The sequence below is a fragment of the Podarcis vaucheri genome (assembly GCF_965113315.1).
Source record: "Podarcis vaucheri genome assembly, chromosome: 8".
In the NCBI taxonomy this organism is placed as follows: Eukaryota; Metazoa; Chordata; class Lepidosauria; order Squamata; family Lacertidae; genus Podarcis; species Podarcis vaucheri.
This window is the reverse complement of record NC_138766.1, coordinates 94,972,831-94,995,376: the sequence shown is the minus strand read 5'-3', so window position 1 is coordinate 94,995,376 and position 22,546 is coordinate 94,972,831. Positions and strand designations below refer to the sequence as shown.

The window sequence follows — 22,546 nt, the reverse complement described above, 5'->3', positions numbered from 1 at the left end:
CGGCCGCCCCATGTTAAGAGGCGAGGGGGTTTTGCCCTCAGAAGGCGCCTCAGGCGGCCTCGCTCTCCAGAGGAAGCGGGAGCCCCGTCGAGAGAGATGGGGCAGCAAGGCGGGGGGCGCCCCCCCAAGTCCCCCCCCGGGTCCCATGGCGCCGGGCGAGGAGCTGCCCCCCAAACGCGAGCCCCACACATCCCCTCAGAGAGAAGGGGAAAGGCGGGAAAAGGAGGCGCCACTTGGACCGAGAAGCGGGACCGACCAGGCCGCGGGAGGAGGTAGCTCGCTCCTGCCTGCCTTCTTTCTTTCTTTCTTTCTTTCTTTCTTTCTTTCTACTCTTCCTTCTCTCCGGGAAAGGGCTGAAGGCGGACTACAGATTAGGCGGGGGGAGCACAAAGCGGGGAGGAATAAAAAAAGTCAATTTTTGTATATACAGAGAGAGAGAGAGAGACCCTTCCTCCACAGAAAAAAGCAATGAAAACAGACACGGAAAGAATTTTCTGTATTTATATATCAGGACCACCTTCGTCCATGGGGAAAAATAAGTTAAATATAGAATGCATATTTAAATAAGCATAACTGTAATATAAATATTTTTTCCCCAAAAAAATTATTGGTTTTTACAGTATTATAAACAAACAAACAAACACACGCAAGACAAACAAAAATAACAAACAAAAATCGTAGCCTTATTGAAAATTACAGTTATTAACTTTGTTAAATGACTTCCTTGCTTCCCCTTGGTTGAATTTCATTGCATGTCCTTGTAACGGTTTTCCAAATCCCAGTTTTTTTGAAATTTAACTTAAACATTAACATCCTTAAATCTTCTCCTTCTAGAGTTAAACATATTAATTTATCACCTAACATAAACAAAATCCTGTAATATACTATACTGTAATATAAATATAAAAGATAAAAAAATAAATTTAAGAAACCACAGAAAGAGGGGGAAGGAAGTCGAGTCTTGAAATGTTAAAATGATTGTATAAAATGGAAAATTGTTAGTAGTAGAAGAAGAAGACCAGGGCTATGAAATGCAAGCAAGAGGAAGGTTGGCATCAAGTCCCAAGAGTCACGTCCGGCCTTAAAAGAGGGAATTTCTGCCCAAAGAGGGCTGCTCAAAAGCACAAGAAGCGGAGATCCTGCAGGAATCCATGTCTCAGGTCAGGAAGGGATGGAGAGAAGGCCAGCATGGTTAATGGGCAGAGTCAAGGCAAGGAGACCTCCCTCTGGAAAACACAAACAAGGACAAGAAGATGAACGCACACACACACAATGCAAACGGAGATGTATAAAAGAAGAAGGATAAGAATTGGAGGAGTATAGCGATAAATACATGAAGACCAACAATTTATAAAATTTAAGACTTACTGATCAATTTCCCTGTCAGGGAAAAACATGGGATGTCAATATAAACTCTTTATATAATCTATACAGAACATTAAACAGTATGGAATATATGAAATATGCACTCTCTGCAAAACCAAATAAACAGAAATCTTATAACTCTCTGAAAGTCACAAAATATGCACTCTTGATGGAGTCTCTTGAAAACAGAGAACCAAATAAACAGAAGTCCAAATAAACATAGAACCAAATAATATTACTGATAATTGTTTGCAACACAGGGGTTTAATTGTAGGGAAAAACATGGGGCATAAATAAATATACAGAAATAATGTAGTTGTAGTAGTAATAGTTAAAGTGAGATGAGCGCCGCAACCCCAGAGTCGGTCACGACTGGACCTGATGGTCAGGGGTCCCTTTGCCTTTACCTAGTAGCAATAGTAGTAGTAGTAGAGGAATTATAGAGTTAAAAGGGACTTGAGGGTCCTCTAGTCCAACCCCCCCCCCCTGCAATGCAGGAATCTCATCCATGACAGCTGGCCTTCCAACCTCTGCTTTAAAACTTCCAATAAAGAATAATATTAATTTATTTTTAATGAACGAAAATGAACAAATATCTGAAGGGCTGTCACATGGTAGATAGAGCCAGCTTGTTTTCTCCTGCTTTGGAGGAGAGCATGTTAATTCCTCAGATTAATTGCTCTGTCAATGTTGTTTATTAGTTCATGACACCATTAATTGATGCACATTACATTCAGTTGCTTTCAGTTATTTTATCTTCGCATATTTCACCTTACTTGAGTTGTTTTATTTAAGTTCTAGAAGCTGTCCCAACACCATTTAGCTTTGAACACTGATAAACCAATTGATTTGTTCCAGTTACAATCTTGAGCAAATGCAAACCTTGACTGAGGAATCCAGTGAGCGTGGCCAGGATCTGGCCTGGGATGCGCTGGCCTTGAATGGATCTCCAAATTACCAGGCTTAGTTTAGTATCAGGAGGAAGACCAGGGCAGGGGGCAGCAGTGGCGGTTTTTTTTTTTGAGAGCTGGTCCAAGTTGCCTGGTCCAATCCAACTTGGAAATGTGGGGAGCTTCCCCAAATCACCCCAGTTCACATCCTTAGTAAATGGGGATCCAGTTCAGGTCTTCAGGAGCCAGGGTCATGGGACCTCTGGACATTTTGAAATAGCTGTGGCCCAGGAACCTTCTTTCAGGCCAGCCCCACATGCAATGCATTGTAGTTGAAAACAATAACTCTGCCTTGTGAGTGGAAGGGAAGACAACTATACCCCTTCCCTTTCTGGAAACTGCCTTTCAAGCAAATAGTACCGTATTTTTAATAATCCAGCTGCCTTCTCTCCAGTCAGTTCTCCCCCCTCCCCAATAATTTTTATTGATTTTTTCCAAATATCTTAAACACAATACAGCTTAACAGTATTATTCTCCTTTAAATCTATATCTTATCCCAGGGGTCAGCAGACTTTTTCAGCAGGGGCCGATCCACCATCCCTCAGACCTTGTGGGGGGCCAGACTATATGGGGGGGGGTGCATCTCTGAATTAATTCACATGCTCCACAAATGACCCAGAGATGCATTTTAAATAAAAGGACACCTTCGACTCGTGTAAAAACATGCTGATTCCCAGACCGTCCATGGGCCAGATTTAGAAGGTGATTGGGCCGGATCCGGGCCCCGGGCCTTAGTTTACCTACCCATGTCTTATCCGAATTAACTTCCCTCCACCCCTCTTTGGGCTTCTCTACATTGCTCTTGCTTAAGCATGTTTACTATATATACATTCTATAAATGTCTATAATTCCTTAATAATTTTTTGTATTATACTTTAGACATACATTCCTTATTATATTACAGCATTACATCTTGTGGTCTAACCAAATGTTTACAATAAACGCAAGGCCAGCTGCTTCACTGGAGGCACTGCAGTTAACTGGCTTTTTCAAAGATGGCAGCAGGTGGAGCTCTTGCTTAAGGTAGGTAGTTCACAGGTTTGGTTTAGCTTTTGCTTTCCTTTCGTTGAAGTTGAACCATAACTCATAAGAACATACGGTGAGTCCGCTGGATCAGGCCAAAGGGGCCCATCTAGTCCAGCACCCCGTTCTCACAGAAGCCAAACAGGCCCCATTAGCAACCCCACACGCAAGATTCAAGCACAAGAGCAACTCCCACCCCCCGTCCGTGGTTCCCAGCCACAGCTGTGGAGGGCAGAGCATCAGCCAGGGGTCAGCAACCTTTTTCAGCCATGGGCCAGTCCACCATCCCTCAGACCATGTGGTAGGCTGGACTATACTGGGGGGGGGGGGAATATGAACGAATTCCTATGCAAATAACCCAGAGAAGCATTTTAAATGAAAGCACACATTCTACTCATGTAAAAACACCAGGCAGCCCCCACAAATAACCCAGAGATGCAGTTTAAATAAAAGGACACATGCTACTCATGTAAAAACACGCTGTGATTCCCGGACCATCCATGGCCCAGATGGAGAAGGTGATTGGGCCGCATCCGGCCCCCGGGCCTCAGTTTGCCTACCCCTGGCATAAGCCATCATAGCTAGTGAACTGGAGAAGAGAAGCCTCAAAGACAGCGTCCAGTTTATTGCTCCAGCTTCCCTGCCGTGGGCCCTAGTCCTCTTGAATCCGTTCTTCTCATTGTGCAGATTAGGACCTGAGGCTGAGAGAGAGCCACAGCCACATGCTCCATGTCTGAAAAGGGCTGGCCTTGAACTTGAGTCTCTCCAGCCCAATTCCTCCCCACCTTCTTCCAGAGGGTCCTGGAGGTCCTGGCCACAGAGCTGCTGGGATTTTCCTGGGGTTTGGGGGAGGTTTGCCAAGGCTGTGACTCATTCCCCTCAACACTTCAACATTAACAGCCTCTTTGAAGCCAATGCTCCTTCTTCCTTTCCCCCTCCAGGCCCAGAGCAGGGGTGGGGAACATTTTTGGCTCCGTGGACCAGATCCTTATCAGGATCCAGCACATGGATCCAGCACATGTTTACCAGGCTTGGGGCATGTGGCCCCCTCCTCACCACCCGCTCCCTTCCCCTTCACTGGAGTGCACCATCATTTGCCTCTTTCTCCTGGGTCCGATGGCAAGGGTGGCTTGAATGGGCAGGATTTTTATACTTGCTTTGTGGGGGTTGGACTAGATGACCCCTAGGAGCCCTTCCAACTCTACAGTTCTCTGAGGGCCATTGACCAGAGTGCAGTTCAGGTGAAGGACTGCATTCAGAGCCATACAAGCTTTGGGGCCCTTCGCTGCTGCTGCTGTTTCAGAGTCATAGCAGAACTGGAAGCCCCTTCACTGCTACACACACTCTCTCAGCCCCCACATGGCCTCTGCATTCTCCATGGTCCACCCCCTCCCTGCCCCCACCATAATTTGCCATGAGAAGCAGAGGGGCAGAAGCCACCAATTCATGCACACCTGTTTGGTAGAGAGCACCCTTGGATTAGCAGGGCTTCCTTTAAACGTGCACAGGATCAAGTGATCAATGTCCAGACAGAGATCTTGTCCCCTTTCCATTCTGAGACCACAAACAGATCTTGCCTGGAGGGGAAGGGAGAAGAAATAGGAGGAGCTGGGGAAGATGCCACTATCCAGCCACCAGTGGTGTCTCCCTCCCACAGCTGCCACCAAAAGGGCTTCTTGTCCTGAGGGGAGAAGGGGCAGAGGAAGTGTCCTTCTCATTGTGCATTCATTGTGGTTTATGCTCACAGTACAATTGTACCATCCCATAGGCACCAAAAACAGTTTGGGGGCAGTTGTACTCCTTCAGCTGCAAGCTGTGCATCTCCCATAGTTGCTGGCTAAACCCCCTAACTTTTTGCACTGCAAATGTTCTGGTTCTGGGCTTACTTCTGAGTAGGCACAGGATTGTACTGTCTACGCTCTGCTAACCTCTTGGTTAGATTACTGCAATGCATTATACATGGTGCTGCCTCTGAAGACAGTTCAGAAATTCAGTGGCCAGGTTGCTCACTGGGGCAAGACAGTTTGAGCATGTTACGCCGATCCTGTCCTGGCTGCACTGGCTGCCATTTACGGTAGTTTCCACGCCCAATTCAACATGCTGGTTTTGACCTATAAAGCCTGAAATGGCTCAAGGACTGCCTCTCCCCATATGAACCAACCCAGACCCTGCAATTATCCTCCGAGGTCCTTCATGTGCCCCGTCCACAAAATATTTGCCCAGAGGGCGACAACATGAGAACAGGCCTCTTCTGGCATGGCTCCCCATTTGTGAAATGTTCTCCACATCTCCACAGGAGGGCTCAACTGGCGGCCTCACTAGGTTTAGACACCAAGGAAAACACGCACACATTCCCTGTGATCCTCAGATAAAGGTATAGAAAGGTAGTGGTAACAATATAAATAATGAAACAAAACCCTCCGAACAATTGATAGGGTTGAACCCTTTAGTTTTTGAAATGCTCAAAGAATCTTCAAGCTCTTCTTCAGGTGTGGACATTCAAAGCAACCCTTAATAATAATAATAAATTTTATTTATATCCCGCCCTCCCCAGCCGAAGCCGGGCTCAGGGCGGCTAACAACAATCAAATAATCAAACAGTCAAATAGTCACACAATCTAAAAATATTTCATTATAAAATTAATTAAATCAAATTGATGGCAACCAATTAAGCAAAATTCTGTGCAGGTTGCCAGAGGAGGGAGGCAGGCTGCGCCCTGACCAAAGGCCTGGCGGAACAACTCTGTCTTGCAGGCCCTGCGGAAAGATGTCAGGTCCCGCAGGGCCCTAGTCTCTTGTGACAGAGCATTCCACCAGTTTGGAGCCGCAGCTGAGAAGGCCCTGGCTCTAGTTGAGGCCAGCCTAACCTCTCTGAGGCCTGGGACCTTGAGGATGTTATTATTTGCAGACCATAGGTTTCTCTGTGGGGCATACCAAGAGAGGCGGTCCCATAGGTACGAGGGTCCTAGGCCGTATAGGGCTTTAAAGGTTAAAACCAGCACCTTAAACCTGATCCTGTATTCCACCGGGAGCCAGTGCAGCTGGTATAGTACCGGATGAATGTGATCTCGCAGCGAAGACCCCATAAGGAGTCTCGCCGCGGCATTCTGCACCCGCTGGAGTTTCTGGGTCAGTCTCAAGGGCAGCCCCACATAGAGCGAGTTACAATAATCCAGTCTGGAGGTGACCGTCGCATGGATCGCAGTGGCTAGGTCAGGGCGAGAGAGATAAGGGGCCAACTGCTTAGCTTGGCGGAGATGAAAAAATGCCGCCTTTGTTATAGCTGTAATCTGCGCCTCCATAGAGAGGGAGGTATCAAAGATTACACCCAAACTCTTAACGGACGGTGCTGGCACTAATTGCACCCACGCAAGAGATGGGAGTTGCCCCCCCAATCCCATATCGTCCCGTCCCAGCCAGAGGACCTCTGTCTTCGAAGGATTTAACTTCAACCGGCTCCCACGTAACCATCCAGCCGCAGCTTCCAGACATCTGGTCAGTGTGTCTGGGGCCGAGTCAGGATGGCCATCCATCAACAGATAGAGTTGGGTGTCATCAGCATACTGATGGCAACCCAGCCCAAAACTCCGGACAAGCTGGGCGAGGGGGCGCATAAAGATGTTAAAAAGCATCGGGGAGAGAATCGCACCCTGAGGCACTCCACACACCAAGGAGTGGCGCGATGACAATTCCCCCCCAAGCGCCACCCTCTGTTCCCGACCAGAGAGAAACGAGCGCAGCCATTGAAGGACTGTGCCCTGTATCCCCACGTCGGCAAGGCGGTGGTCCAGGAGTTCGTGATCGACCATGTCAAAGGCTGCTGACAGATCTAGAAGGAAAACTCCATAATATGATGCCACGTTGGCACTTTGAACATTGATACCTGAGGGAGCGCCCATGAAAGCTTATGCCATAAAAGTTTCTTCCCGTTGTCAAGGTGCTACAAGGCTATTTGTTGCTTTTGATGCAGCAGACTAACACGGCTGCCCTTCCTCCAGAAGTTGTTCAAGTTACTGTCTCACTTTCCTGCTATGTCTTCCTGTTAGACTTTAACCTGTTTCTGGGAATGTTGCCTCAGTCCACCACACAAATCTAACGCAAAGGCTGTGCTTACTTCAAAAGTCCCTGATACATCTTAATCTAGTTCAGAATCTACAAGGAAGTCAAGAGCACACTCTGGCCAAGATCCACAGGGAAGCTCTCCTGTGCAAGGGAGCCGAGCTGACAGAATCATAGACTTGTAGACTTGGAAGGGACCGTGTGGGTCATCTAGTCCACCCCTGCAACGCAGGAATATTTCCCCCAACGTGGGGCTTGAGACAGGACTTGCCCTCACAGAAGCCATGCTGGTTCCACTTTAGCAAGGCATGTTCTTCTCCACGTTTGGTAATTCTGTTGATAATAAGTTTATTATCATTTTCCTGGAACTGATGTTACTAGCCTGTAATTTTCTGGATATCCTCTGGATCCAATTTTAAAACCTGGCATTCCATTGGTGACTTTACAATTTTTAAGTACAGAGGCTGGTCTAGGGACAAGGTACATGTTATCGTTAGAGGATTATTTTCAGCTTGCGCAGCGGAATGTCCCACTGGACTGGCCCTCTGTATTTTCATTCCTTATACAAGAAGGATCTTCCTGAGACCTTTGGAGTCAGTGTTTCAAACCAACAGGAGCCCTGAGTTAAAATCCAACAGAGGTGACTGGTCTTCCTGCGCAGGAGGTCACTGGTTTTTGGCTGGAAAGGACTTTTGTGGGGTGCAGATTTCTTAGGAATTTGCAGAAGTGGGCTGGTTGTTGGCTCACCTTCCCCTCTACTTTTTTCTTTTTAAAAGCCCAGTCATGTTCACTCCCCAAGGCTTTCCACACGGTCCAGAGAGTGGCTGGAAACATGCTGCCGAGTGAGAGCAGTGTGTGTGCCCTGCACTCTCTTCAGCCAGCCCTCAGGTGCAGTGCAGGATGCTGCCCCACCGATGAGGATGAAGCAGTCAAGATTCCATTTGCCGGCCGGGCCATCTAGTCACAGGGCGCACGGACCTCTTGCCCTCCTCCCCAGGGTCGGCCTTGCCAACAGGGCTCTTCTGTTCTTAATAAGTCAGTGGGTACGGAAGCTGATCCAAGGCAACTTGGTGGTCAGAGGAAGATGCTGAGTGGCCAGAAGGCACACCAGGATTCTGGCATCCACAACCTGACCCTAAAGCATGTTGACCAAGCAAGGTGGATGCCATACATTCAACATGGAGAGAACTGTGTCACCTCTGTCACAGTAATTGAGGAAGATGTTAAATAATTACCATTCATTAGTAGAGTCAGTCATGAAGGGAAAGAAATTCCAATGTGGGTAACGAAGAGTGCAGGTCAGGTGATATTTAGCCTTTTAAAAATGAACCTGGACTTGATAGAAATTGCTTCTGAGATCCTCCTAGCCCTCCGTGGAGCTGTGCCTGGGGGTCAGCAACCCACCCAGTGCCCACATTGGCTAAGAAGACTGGATTCCCAGAACCACATCCAAGCAGACCCCGCTGGCTCAGCAGAAAAGGGCCCTGGGCCAAATCCTGTTTCATAACTCCACATTAAATACCAGGTGTGAGATAAACGTGACAAGAACAGGCAGAGTGCCTCAAAATAACCTCAGCGCATATCTCATCAATCTTTTTTGGCAGCAAATAACTTGGGAGATGAATTCCTCACCCACAAATCAATAAAACCACCTACACTCTCTTCTGGAAAGGGAGGTTACCTGGCAGAGAAAGGGGCTGGAAGTCTTGCCAGAAAAGGGTGAGGGTGAGACTAGGTGTTGGGCATGAGCCACTGTGCAAGTGACACCAGAAAGAATGGGAGTTGTGCAAAAGCATGGAAGGTGGATGCAGAAGCCCAGACCCAGAGTTCATGGACACCTGAAGCCCACCTGGAGCTCCTGGGGAAGCAGGGGCTTCTTTGCTCTGTGCGCCCACTCTTTCCTGATGCCATTCTCCTCAGAGCTGGAGTGAGGCTCAAGCATCACAGCACCTATGTGCACACGAGGGATGGGACTGGCTGTGGAGTCATCATCTTGCTTTGAGGGAGGGCTGCCTCTGAGCAGCCTGCATGGTCCCTCAGCTGTTGAGCCCCACGGCCTATCAGTGATGCACAACAATATCATCTCAGAAACACAGGGAGATAAGATCTCCTGAAAGCGTTTGTAGCAAGAGGCGCTTGTGCAACATCTGGGCAGATGCAGTAAACATCTGCATTTATATTGCCACATGTGGGAAAACATGCTGCTCCTGGAACCTTCCCAACTCTCAGGTGAGCAGGTGAGGGCCTGCCTCTCCTCCTCAGCCTTGGGGGCAGCATGGCAGACAGCCAAGTCTTCGGTTCTGTGTGTGTGACTGTGACTGTGATGCAGCTTGTACTTACAAGGGCCTATGGAAGGCTGGGGGGATATTTGCAGGCCTTTCTGCTTATGCCATAATAATAATAATAATAATAATAATAATAATAATAATAATAATAATAATAATTTTTTATTTGTACCCTACCCATCTGGCTGGGTTTCCCCAGCCACTCTGGGCGGCTTCCACAAAGACCAAAAATACACTAAGGTGTCACACATTAAAAACTTCCCTGAACAGGGCTGCCTTAAGATGTCTTTTGAATGTCAGATAGTTTATCTCATTTTACCAGACATCTAATGGGAGGGCGTTCCACAGGGCGGGCACCACTACCGAGAAGGCCCTCTGCCTGGTTCCCTGTAGCTTTGCTTCTCGCAGCGAGGGAACCGCCAGAAGGCCCTCGGCGCTGGACCTCAGCATCCGGGCAGAACGATGGGGGTGGAGACACTCCTTCAGATATACTGGGCTGAGCCTGTTTAGGGCTTTAAAGGTCAACACCAGCACTTTGAATTGTGCTCGGAAACGTCCTGGGAGCCAATGTAGGTCTTTCAGGACCGGTATTAAGAGAGCAGATGCATCCTCCCAGTCAACTCAGAATTCACCAGGAATGGGGGAAAGGTGGTGGTGGCTCTAAGTTGAATAAGTCACACGACTGCTGGTTTTCTAACAAAAATATGTAACTTATAACCTTCTGTACCCAAGGACTGGAAAGTAGCCAATTTTTAAAAGGGTATGCAGGGTGGATTATGGAAATTACAGGCCAGTTAGATTAATGTCTGTCCCTGGAAAACTAGTGGAAAGCATAATAATAATAATATTATAATAATTTATTATTTGTACCCCGCCCATCTGGCTGGGTTTCCCCAGCCACTCTGGGCGGCTTCCACAGAAACCAAAAAACACTAAAATATCATACATTAAAAGCTTCCCTGAATAGGGCCGCCTTAAGATGTCTTCTGAATGTCAGGTAATTGTCCATCACCTTGACATCCGATGGGAGGGCATTCCACAGGGCGGGCGCCACCACCAAAAAGGCCCTCTGCCTGGTTCCCTGTAGCTTCGCTTCTCGCAATGAGGGAACCGCCAGAAGGCCCTCGGCGCTGGACCTCAGTGTCCGGGCAGAACGATGGGGGTGGAGACGCTCCTTCAGGTATACTGGGCCGAAGCCGTTTAGGGCTTTAAAGGTCAACACCAGCACTTTGAATTGTGCTCGGAAACGTACTGGGAGCCAATGTAGGTCTTTCAAGACCGGTGTTATGTGGTCTCGGCGGCCGCCCCCAGTCACCAGTCTAGCTGCCGCATTCTGGATTAGCTGTAGTTTCCGAGTCACCTTCAAAGGTAGCCCCACGTAGAGCGCATTGCAGTAGTCCAAGCGGGAGATAACTAGAGCATGCATACCAGGTGGAGTTGGTAGACAGCTGCCCTGGATACAGAATTGACCTGCGCCTCCATCGACAGCTGTGAGTCCAAAATGACTCCCAGGCTACGCACCTGGTCCTTCAGGGGCACAGTTACCCTATTCAGGACCAGGGAGTCCTCCACACCAGCCCGCCCCCTGTCCCCCAAAAACAGTACTTCTGTCTTGTCAGGATTCAACTTCAATCCATTAGCCGCCATCCATCCTCCAACCGCCTCCAGGCAGTTAAAGATAAGATAATCAAACATACAGAAGAACCATTAGCTGGCTGCAGCCACACACAGAACATGCAACATCTGGAAAGTGTCACCTCATCATGGGAGTAATCCTGAGCAGCCTGTTTCTCCTTCCACCTTCACGTCCTAATATGAAGCTTCACAAATTTGAAGCACCTTTTTGGCAAACTCTAAAATGCCCCCCCAGAGGCAGAGTCTCACTGGCAACAGTTCAGCTCCAGTTTGGTGCTCTGAATTCAGTCTAGAAAATGCTGAAAGGTCCCGAAGACAGTAAGCAAAACATGGCATGTAAGAAATACTTTCCGGGCCTGAATGCTGCATGACCTGGCCAGTGGAGGTGTGTGTCAGCTATTCTACCAGCTACAAACACCAAGCATGGCATCAGGAGTGTGGTGGCAAGGAGTTCTGCTAACATACGTTTGATGCTGATGACTTTCTCAGTGCCATGCCAGGAAATATGAAGAGGGAAATCTGCTTCCAGGCAAATGTGTTTATGACTGGGATGTGCTCCCTCCTAAATAATCTGCATCTCATTATCTGAAGCTTGGCAGAACACTGTTTGTCTGGAGAGAACGCCCTCTTTCCCTGGAGTGTAAAACCCTCCCCTGCACTCGCCTGCCACCGCACTCCGGCTGCAGCACATGAGCTGCCTTATCACCACTGCCATCATCACCTCCTCACGTAAGACCATAATTAGACCTTTTACCTCTGGGCAGGCTCCTGCGAATTTGTAGCTCTGCAGCGTTTAATCTGCAATCAAACCAGGAAGCTGAAGGAAGTCCGGGTGCAAGACCTGTTAGTCAGCCGCTGGGTCTGAGCTGGATTGCCCAAAGCGCCTGCCCTTCAGGAGCTCTCTGGCGAAGCAGTTGGATCGCAATGAGCCATGACTGAGTGCCGGGCTATTTAGAACACATGACAGGACACCTAGAGTGGCTGCCTAGATCCCAGCTGTGCCTCACTTCCCCACCAGGCCTTCTCCTCTCAGGTGCTCTTGGGGAGGATCTCAGCTGGACACAACCAACAGCCAGCCGGTTACCCCTGGACCGCTTTGGACAAGCACCCAGAGAGGTGAGTGCTTTGGGTTGGGGCTGCTCCCTTTGCCCTCGCACTGTAGTTGGGCAGAGGAGGTCTGTCCATGCCCAGGAGGGCACAGGGGGAAAAGGCTCGTTCCTCCAGCCTCATCCGAACCTCCTTCTGGCTTCAGATCCCTAAGGAACTTGCTCTCATAGAATTGTGGAGTTGGAAGGGACCGCCAAGGGTCATCTAGTCCAGCCCCCTGAAATGCAGGAATCACAGCTGGAGAGTTCCTGGGAAATGGCCATCCAACCTCTGTTTAATATCCTCCAATGAAGAAGAGTCCACTGCTTCTCAAAACCAGAGGGGTTTGGCCATAGCTTGCAGGTGGAGGTGTTGTGTAATGTGACTCCTCCTCCGTTCAGCCCTTGGCCCTTGCTGGTGCTAGTTTACTCCTAAGCAGCCCCTGCAGCAGGAGGGGCCCAAATGGCTCTCCCTGCACTGGTTCTCTGAAGGCCAGGGATGGGGGGAGGCGGGCTGCTGGGGCTGCTGGGAGTTAGAGTCCCATGGTCGCATAGTCACTTTGGTGGGACACCTGTCAATGGCCTTGAGCAGTGCTTTTTTCTGGGGCGACGCAGGGGTACATTTTGTGAATCTGAGTTTGGCCTCATTGAGGGGCAGTATTTCAATATGAGTAGGAAATTGAGAGTACCCCTAAACATTTTTTAAAGAAAAAAAGCACTGGCCTCGAGACATATGTAAAAAGCAGTTTGCAAATAATTATAAGCACACACGCAAGTCTGGCCCACCTCGTGACCTGTGGTAATTCTGTTAATCCTCTAACACCCACGTCCTCTTCCTTGAATACTCTGTGTACTCTGTGTATCTTTATATCTCATCTTTTCTGCTGATAAACAGAACTGATTATTATTCTGTTCCTCTTCCTTTTGACACACTAGGAAAGCATTTATCTTATCTGGTTTGCTGCTTTACCTGAATGGTGCCTTTGCATTTTTACTTCCATGAGCAACATTTTCTTTGGAGCCCTTAGGTCTCATTCCTGCACTGCAGGGGGCTGGACTAGATGGCCTGTTGGGTCCCTTCCAGTGATACCATTCTGTGGTCTTCATGTGCTTCTCTTTCATAGAACTGTAGCATTGGAAGGGATCCTGGGGGTCATCTATTCAAACTCCTGCAATGGTGGCTTCCCTCAGTGGGGTGTCTAGTTGGCCATTGTGGAAAACAGGATGTGTGGAACTAGGTGGGTCACACACACACACACACACACACCCTTGGACTGATCCAGCTGTAACTGCTGCATCTTGGGATGGAGGGATGAGGATGGCGCAGTGCAAATGCTTCAGCAAGATTGGCTCTGCTGGCACATTTGCACCTCGCCCCTCCCCTCCTCCTTTCCAGAACCCAACAGCCACTCCGTTGGCAGCCCCACCAATGTGGTATGTCAATGAAAAAGTGCTGCCGTTTCACCAGCTCATGAATGTGAAAAAAGAGCGGATGTTCTGTCCTCCGCCCACCAGCACAGGCTCAGGTGTGCTTGCTCTCGAAGGCACTCAGCAGGCCTGTCTGTGCCTTGGAATTGTGGTAATTAGGATGATTAGGAGAATTCTAATGACAAGGATGTTGACGTTGTTGCCCTCGTGGCGTCCAAATTGCTTTGCTCACTCAAACCCACAACCTTGTCAAACGGGTCCCTGTTGTTTCTGCGGCACAGCACAGAAGGGATCTGAACCCAGGTCCACCAGCATTGCCCACTCTCTTAGGGGTGCCCCACAGGAGGCTTATATGGGGGGAGGTTGTGAGGGCTCCTGAGGAGCAGGGTGGTCCCAGGGCAGGTTTGCTGCGCAGCCTCCAAGTAGCGGCCTTGGATCCAGGCTCTTGGTCCCTCTAGCTCAGCACTGTCTACTTTCCTATTTTCATTTACTGCATTTTTGTGCCACCTCTTTCTCCCAGGTGGCACACGTGGTTCTCTCCCCCCCCCCCCGTTAATCCCCCACAACAACCCTGTGTGGTAGGTTGGGCTGGGAGCAGCGCTGGACTTTGGGCTCTCAAATTTCAGCAGCGTCATTTGTGATGCCAACATCTGATGCCCCTCCACCTCTTGCCTTCCATTCTGCCCCATAGGCTCTGCGCCCACTGCAGCCGAAGCGACACACATTCCCCTAAATCTGCCTCTGCTGAGAGGTGGTGACTGGCCCACGCTCACCCTGGGAGCCCCATGGCCGAGTGGGGACTAGAACCCCAGTAAGGTAAAGGGAAAATAATAATAATATTAATAATATTCCTCTTCAACCAGGCCTTGGAAATATTCCCCTTCAGTTTAAGGACTTTCAACTGTTATATTGTTAATATAATAAATAGAATATAATTAATGCAACGAAACATTAATAGGGGGGGCGGTGGGTGCAAAGGGGTGTCCAGTGGAACTGAGGCAGAACTGGGGTAGATTGGGGGGCGTGGCAGTGGTCCCTGGAGAGGGGAAACGTCCTCTCCTGAAAAAGACATTGAGGCTGCTTTGTTGAGAGCAGGTGGGTTGGAAGAGCAGAGGGGGCTATGGGAAGTGCCCCGATGTGGGGCAAGTGGGGTGGCGGCTGGCCCTTTGCCCATGGGCGGGGATGGGGCCTTGGGGGCCGGGCCCCCTCCCTTCCCTGCCGCGCTCCTCCGTTCTCTCTCCCGCCCGCGGCAACGGGAAGGAGGCGGGCGGGCGGGCGCCTCCGCCCGGGGTGGCGCCCGCAGAGCCCAGGCGCCCCAGGCGGTGAGCTCCGTGGGGATTTCCCTGGGGGCTCCTCTTCCCCGCCTGGATCAAGGGGCTTCCGGGGCGGGGGGCACAGGACCCCCTTCCTTTCCTCTCTGCCCGCCCTCGTCGTGCGGCGGCGGGCGCCCGTCCTGGCGCCCCGCGGGTGCCAACTGCTGGGCTCGCCTTCAACCGCCACGAACCGCCCGGGATGCTTGCGCTGCGCGCAGTTGGACGGGACGAGCCGGAGCGGCCCTTCCAAGCCCAGCGGGGAGAAGCCGCTCGAGGGAGGCTGGCTAACCATTAACTGGCCCGCCCCCAGTCGCCGGGCAAGCAGGGAGGCCGGGCGGGCGAGGCGAGGCGGGTGCTCGGGAGTCCTCACCGGCCGGGCGAGAGGCGAGGCGCGCCCAGAGGGAGGCGGCCGGGCGCGCTGACTACTCCGCTTCTCGACGCGCGAGGTGGCTGGGTGGAGAGGCGGGTGAGGCGTCTGCGGGAAGGAGCAGGGGGACCCTCTTTCCGGGGAGGGGGCAGCTATCCCGTCTGCCCGAGGTGGGGGTGAGTGTGGAGGCTGCGCAGCAGCAGCACCTTCAGCCCAGCCCCCCCCCCACACACACACACGTGGGCACCTTCTCTCCCTGGGAAGCCCCCTCTTTGCATCTGCTTAAAAGAACATTTCGCCCCGTAAACTGGAGAGCGCACCTGAAGAGCGACCCCTGGAAGGAGATCGGGCCCTTGGGGCTTGACACGCTCTTCGCCCTTCCAGCATTTTATCTATTCTGATATTTCCCCCTCAATTTTCGTTGTATTCCAACTGCCAAAAAAAGAGTTGATGTTAAGAAGGCATTTTTCAAATGTGGGGTTGATAAAACGGTGGCTGAACACCAACAGGAGAGCCAATTTGGTTTCTGCCCTGCTCTGGCAGCCCAGCCAAAGAGTCCTAGTTGGACCTTCTCCCCCCCCCCCAAAAAAAAAAAACTACTCCATCCTCACTCTGCTCCCTTTAGAGTTCGGGGAGGAGGCAGAATCTAACTGCCAGACCACATCACTGAGCCCAAGACCCCCCCCCCTTAACCAGAGTAGCCTCTTACTTTTACTGCTTCTTCCACAGGATCCAGCCCCCCAGAGCCAAGAGGCCAGCCACCCAGGATCCATTTAGGGCCCGGAGCAGCCCCCCTCGGAAGGCCCTGTTGCTGCTGCAGCCCTAGGATGGGTCTGCGCGAGTCGCCCTACTCCAACTGTGTCCTGGGGGCCATGGACTCTGTGCTGCGGCACATCCTCTTCCCCAGCTATTGGCTGGTGAACCAGCTGTTGGCCTTGCAGCAGACCACCCAGGAAAAGCAAGAACACCAGCAGGGGCTGCCCTATTGCCTGGAGGCGGCAGGCAAGGGGATTGTCTTGGTGCCCCTGCTGCTCCTCTCTGCCCCTTTCTCGCTGCTGGCCTTCCTGCTGTGGCTGCCCCTGCAGGCCGCCCGCCGCCCCTTTGCCTACCAACACACGCCGAACCAGGCCCCGCCAGACCCGTGGGTGCTCCCCGGCCCGGCAAAGACCTTCAGTGTGGTCAGCGGCAACCTCTGCCTGCTACCCGTTGGCTTGGCCAAGTTCAGCAACCTGTCGCGGACGCAGTGGCGTGCCAAGCACATCGGCCATGCGCTGGCGCGGGCAGCCTCGGGCTCCCCACCGTCTCACGAGCCAGGCCCCCGGGGGGACTTCCAGATTGGCTTCAGCCCCTCGGGCGTGAGGAAGTATGGGTCCATGGAGGCCAGCCCCCCACGGTCCGGCCAGGGCTCCCCTCAGCTCAGCGGGGATGTGATACTCGAAGTGCCCCTCGAAGAGGAAGGAGCGGCTGCCGGGTCGCCCGCGGAGATCACGACCCACTTCCCCCCCTACGCGGACGTTGTGTGCCTGCAGGAGGTCTTTGACCGGGAGGCCTCGGGGCAGGTGCGCCATTTCCTCGCCCCCTGCTATGAGCACATCATCTACGACGTGGGCACCCTCGGGGTGGTGGGCTGCTCGGCCGTGAAGCTCCTCAACAGCGGGCTCTTTCTGGCCAGCCGCTACCCAGTCCTGGCCGTGCAGTACCACTGCTACCCCAACGGCACTGGCGAGGACGCCTTCAGCGCCAAAGGACTGCTCTCTGTGCAGGTGAGAGGCAGGGGGGAGGGAGGCTCCTTGGCTTGCTTGCTTGCTTATTTACAACAATATTTCCATACCGCTATGTCATAGGAAAATATCATAAACATAAAAACAAGTTGAAAGCAAAAGAATTAAAAACAAACATCAGTAGACCATTGTGGGGGATGTTCTCTCAACTGCCTACATAGGCCTGACGGAATAGAATTTTTTTTGGCAGGTATTTAAAAGTTGAAACAGAAGGTGCCTGCTGAATCTCTAGTGGAAAGAAATAACATGGGAGGGGCCATTTCACTTCCGGAGGGCTGAACTGGGTGCTGAAGGGCGGCTGCTGCTGCGGCTGTCCTGGGAGGACTAGGCAGCCTTGAGGGTGCTGTTGCGTTGGCAGGAGTCTTTGCTAAGGAAGGTTGGCAGTGACCGTGCCCTTGCTGCTGCTCCTGTACTTCCCGTGCCAGCAGGGACGTGGCTGGATTAGGAGCAGCCACCTCCAAAGAGAGCTTGTCACTTTGCTGCCATTTTCTGATCAGCATGGGAACCCAGAACCGGGAGGGGGGGCGAGGGAGCAAAGAGATTGCCTGGGGAGCAGCCCTCCCTCCCACACTCCCTTGGATCCGCTGCAGGGCTTCTCTCTGTGCATTTAAAGCACATGGCTTCCCGCAGAGAATTCCGGGAACTGGTTTACCCCCTCAGAGAGCTACAGTTCTCAGCACCCTTAACAGATTACGGCTGTGAAGCCATACGCTTCAAACATACGTTGTGCGTGCAGCCGAAGATTAGAGAGTCCTTGAGCGTGGGTGGAGGGTGCTTCCTCTTGCAGCTGGGCAACCACAATGAGGTCTCCTGATTTCATGGCAACCCTCCTCCCTGCCTGGATATGGATCTCTGTGCTCAGCAGGTGCCCTCGGGAGGCGCAGAGCCAGCGCCGCTGGGGCCCAGCAGCAGATTGGGTCTCCTAGAAGAGCACCAAGAACTGGTATCACCCCACACCCCGCCTCACACCCTGAAGACCCATTCCAGGAAAAAAGAATTCCACTGGTCCGAGGATTTCCTAGCCCTGCCCTCCACATGCCTCCCTGCCCGAAATCAAAATCACTCTTGTTTGTCCAAGATTTGCACTTTCTCCAGCCCTTGGCAAACATTAACTGGAAGACCAAGCTGAACCTGATCAGAAAGTTGCTCCAGTGTGCGAGTGCGAGTGTGCGGGTGCACGCTTGCAGGTGTGGAAGTTGCAAAAGGAAAAGTGGTTCTGTTTCCTGCCTTTGGGGTGTGTTTGGGGTTCCCTTACAGCAGCCCCAGAGTTAGCAAAAGGCGCATTTGAGTGAGGGTCCTCAGAAGCATGGCAGGGGGTGGGGGACGATGACAACTGCCTGTGCCTTCTGCAGATTCTGCCCTCATTTAGAGGAGGCAGTTGTTTTCCAGGAGGTCTGTAAGGGGGTCTCCTGAGGGCTGGAGCATGGACCAAGATGGTCTGGGGGCTGCTTGCTGGAATCTCTTTTCTCCCTGGAGTGCCTTCCCTTAGACTGTTTCCCTTGGTGATGCTTGGCCTGCCATGTTTCCTATGTGTCTCAGGTGCAACTGGGAGCTTCTCAAGGGCAAAGGATTGTGGGGTACCTGAACTGCACCCACATGCACGCTCCAGAAGGTAAGTGGAGGATGGGGAGAGGGTGTCTTCTTCTCCCTCTCTCACATGACGCTATATATAACATACCTTGTGGAAATCCAGCGAAGCCGCATGTTGGAAGACGGTTTGAGCATCTCACACTGATCCTGCTCCGACTGCACTGGCTACCCATTAGTTTCCGGGGCCAATTCAAAGTGCTAGTTTTGACCTATAAAGCCTTAAATGGCTCAGGACCGCAATAACTCAAGGACCACCTCTTCCCATAAGAACCTAAGAAGATTCCACCTAAACATTAGGAAGAACTTCCTGACAGTAAGAGCTGTTGGACAGTGGAATTTGCTGCCAAGGAGTGTGGTGGAGTCTCCTACTTTGGAGGTCTTTCAGCAGAGGCTTGACAACCATATGTCAGGAGTGCTCTGATGGTGTTTCCTGCTTGGCAGGGGGTTGGACTCGATGGCCCTTGGGGTCTCTTCCAACTCTAGGATTCTATGAACCTTCCCGGACCCTGAGATCATCTTCTGAGGCCCTCCGTTGTGTGCCCCCTCCTCGAGAAGTTCGGAGGGTGGCAACACAAAAACAGGGCCTTCTCTGCAGTGGCTCCCCATCTGTGAGGTGCTCTCCCCAGGGAAGTTTTCCTGGCACCTTCATTATATATCTTTAGGCGCCTGGCAAAAACGTTCCTCTTTAACCAGGTTTTTGGTTGATTTGATTGACATCCTATGCCCTTTTAAAATGTGTTGGGGGTTATTGGGTGGTTGTTGTTTTTATTTTGATTATGTACTTTTTGAATTTTATATTCTGGTTTTATCCTGTGAACTGCCCTGAGACCTGCGGGCGTAGGGCAGTATATAAATTAAATTAATAATAATAATAATAATTATATTAATTCAGGATGGATAAAAGAAAGTTCAGCTATGGCACTCGCTTCCCCAGGAGGCAGCAAGAGCCACCAGCTTGGACCATAGGCTCTGAGGGTCTTGTGTGCTTGCCCCTCCCTGTCTCTCCCCTGGCCAACGCCTCCTCCTGCCCTCTTGCTCTGCTCTCCCCAGGGAGGGTCCCCCAGCCCTCTCCAGGGGAGCTCTGGCCTCTCCACCTCCCCGCTGCTTGCTGTGCCCTCTTGGGCTGACGCCTCCTCCCACTTTCTCCCAGCTGACAGCCAGGTCCGGTGCGACCAGCTGACTCTGAGTCTGCTTTGGGCCCAGCAATTCCAGGATGCCAATGCTCAGCCCGGGGACATTGTGGCTTTCGACATCTTCTGTGGGGACCTCAACTTTGACAACTGCTCGACAGGTACGCAGGTGGGGTGCCTGGAGGGAGCTGGCAAGGGGGGGGTGTCTGAGGATTCCCCCTCACCTGCCCTCCTCCCTCCCTGCTCCTTTCTCCACAGGGGGTGCGCTGGAGCAAGTGCATGAGATCTTCAACGTCTACACGGATCCGTGCCGCATCGGACCCCGGAAGGACAAACCGTGGGCCATCGGTGGGTCTCTGCCCTCACACAGCATGCCTGCCCCACCTTGGCCTTGGCTCTGCTGCTGCCAGACCTTCCTGTACTCTGCCCTGTGGCACAAGGATGGGTTTTTCTCTCTGTGCTCTGCTGTTGGGCAGAGGCCAGGTGCTTCTGCGGGGGGGGGGGGGGGGGCAGGTAGAGGGGCATCATGGCAAGTCAGATGGGGGTGGGCTGTGCTGCTGGCCTGACTGCAGAAAGACCACCTCTTCTCTTCCCAACTCTCCAGCTAGCCTTGTAGGGCAGCCCCCCAAGCATGAACAGGTGGGGGGAGAGTGCAAAAGTGCCACACCTTGAACTGACAACTGTCCCTCCCCCCCACAGGCACCCTGATGAATTACCTGAAGATCTATAGCAAGGCTGTGTCAACCCCAAAGCGCATGCAGAGGTGAGGGGCTGAACTGGGCTGGGGGGTTTCTTCCGTGGGAGGATTGCTGGACTTGGCAGAGCTGGGGGTGGCAGCTGCTTTCTTCCTTTGCTGGGGGGCGGGCAACGGCAAAATTGACAGGATAAAATTTGGGTTTTGCGGGGGGGGACTTTGCACATGGTCTTTTCCATGTTGAGCTGGGAGCAGTGGGGGGGGAGCCCTCCTCTGAAGAAGAGCAAGGTGCTGGGTGGGCTTTTCTGGGGCCGTTTGCAGTGGACCATCAGCATGAGGTGTCCCAGTGCGGGACCCCAAATGAGGGGCTGCCCTGAGACCCACAGGCCCTTCCTGCTGGACACGTCTTTCCGTTGCCTCGCAGAACCCTCACAGAGCCCAAGGGGCGGCGGAAGTACCTGGCCGGCCCCATCACGGAGGACGGGACCCCCGACCCCTCGGTGACCTCGAGCGAGGGGCGGCGCATTGACTACATCCTTTACCGGGAACACCTCAACCCCCTGGAGCTGAAAACGGTGAGTCAGAGGCTGCAAGTGCGCAGTGCCCGGGGGGGGGGCCCTTAAATGCTCTCTTGTTCATGAACTGAGGAGGTGGGTGTTGCAGGGCTGCCCAAGGGGCTCCTGCCTCTGGGCTCGCTCTCCTCTCTGCCCTCATGGTCTCTCTCCGCGCCCCCCCCTTGCTTCCAGGCTGTGGAGAAGTTCTTCTTCATCACTCGCCTGGCCACCTTCTCAGACCACCTGCCGGTGGGCCTGCAGCTTCGCCTGACAACACAGCCGGAAGTGTGAACTCTTCTCATGCCAGGCCAGGGAAGAGCAGGAAGACACACACCCTTCTCAGAGCTCAGCAGCAGGATCAGGCCCTGGGCCCAGTTTGAGTGGCAAGGAGGAGCCGTGCTTCTGTGCGGGGCAGGGGTTCCTGGGGCAGAGGAGGCCTCAGGCCAAGCTGGAGGTGTGGGAAGGGGCTGCACTGGCCGGCCGCTTTATGGGCGAGGCAATACCTCCTCCTGCCAATCTGAGAACGACCTTCAGGAACCCCAGTTGCTGCCCCAGGGCCAAAGGGCAGGCCTGCAACGGCCATCACCCCCACACCCCCAGCACTTGCAAGCTTTCGAGGGTTTTACCAAACTGAGGCGTAAAAACAAATGTCCTGCGTGACGTTATTGTGACTCGTCCCTCTAAGGCCCTGTGGGGCGTGGAATTGGAGGGGTGACCCTCATTTGTCATCTCAAGGTGCCCCCCCCAGCGCGAGGGATGGTGCCTGGGGGGTGGCAGCACCACTCAGCTTGGCGGAAATGGGGGAGCGTGGCTGGCGTGGCCTACCCTCTGGGACTGCCATGCTGGCCATCGCCCGCTTCAGGGCTGAAGTTTCCCCACACCAAATGCTTGTGTTTTCACCCGACTGTTTCTCTTTTGTGAAACGCAGAAGGACTTCTTAGCCCCTCTGTGCCGAAGGTGAGTGCTTACCTGCTCACCTTCATACCTTTCAATAAACTTCTGCTCGTTTTTGTGCAAGACCCGTGGCTTTGGAGTGGCACCTGGCCAGAGTCCCAGCAGCTCGCCTTCCTGAGATCCGTGGAGCCCTGAGGCTGGGCTGCACTCACTGCCATCCCAAATAAGCACTGTTCCCTCTGACGCTCGCTCTGAGCACTGCAGGTTTAACTGTAAAAAAGCAGGTTCAGGCGGCTTCTGTTGAGATCGCTCTGCCTGCTGCCAAGATGGCCGGCCTGCCCTGCCTTCCCGTCTTGAGCAGAGCTGCCCCAGTGGCTGCACATGGTCATGTGG

The 22,546-nt window shown here is 52.3% G+C and overlaps 1 protein-coding gene across 3 annotated transcripts; it reads left to right on the top strand.

The window, feature by feature from the left end:
- Window positions 1-3,228: 3,228 nt before the first annotated feature.
- Window positions 3,229-22,276, top strand: LOC309539446 (sphingomyelin phosphodiesterase 5-like). 3 transcript variants are annotated; one of them, XM_082235718.1, is made up of 9 exons: window positions 11,978-12,433; window positions 14,522-14,646; window positions 16,240-17,273; window positions 18,831-18,903; window positions 20,032-20,172; window positions 20,270-20,359; window positions 20,711-20,774; window positions 21,130-21,280; window positions 21,452-22,276. In XM_082235718.1, the coding sequence occupies exons 3-9, from the start codon at window positions 16,338-16,340 to the stop codon at window positions 21,548-21,550; spliced, it is 1,554 nt and encodes a 517-aa protein (XP_082091844.1). In that variant the 5' UTR covers window positions 11,978-12,433; window positions 14,522-14,646; window positions 16,240-16,337; the 3' UTR covers window positions 21,551-22,276. The 3 variants fall into 3 exon arrangements, with proteins under 3 accessions (XP_082091845.1, XP_082091844.1, XP_082091843.1); XM_082235719.1 differs by lacking the exons at window positions 11,978-12,433; window positions 14,522-14,646 and adding an exon at window positions 3,229-3,338; XM_082235717.1 differs by lacking the exon at window positions 14,522-14,646.
- Window positions 22,277-22,546: the final 270 nt, after the last annotated feature.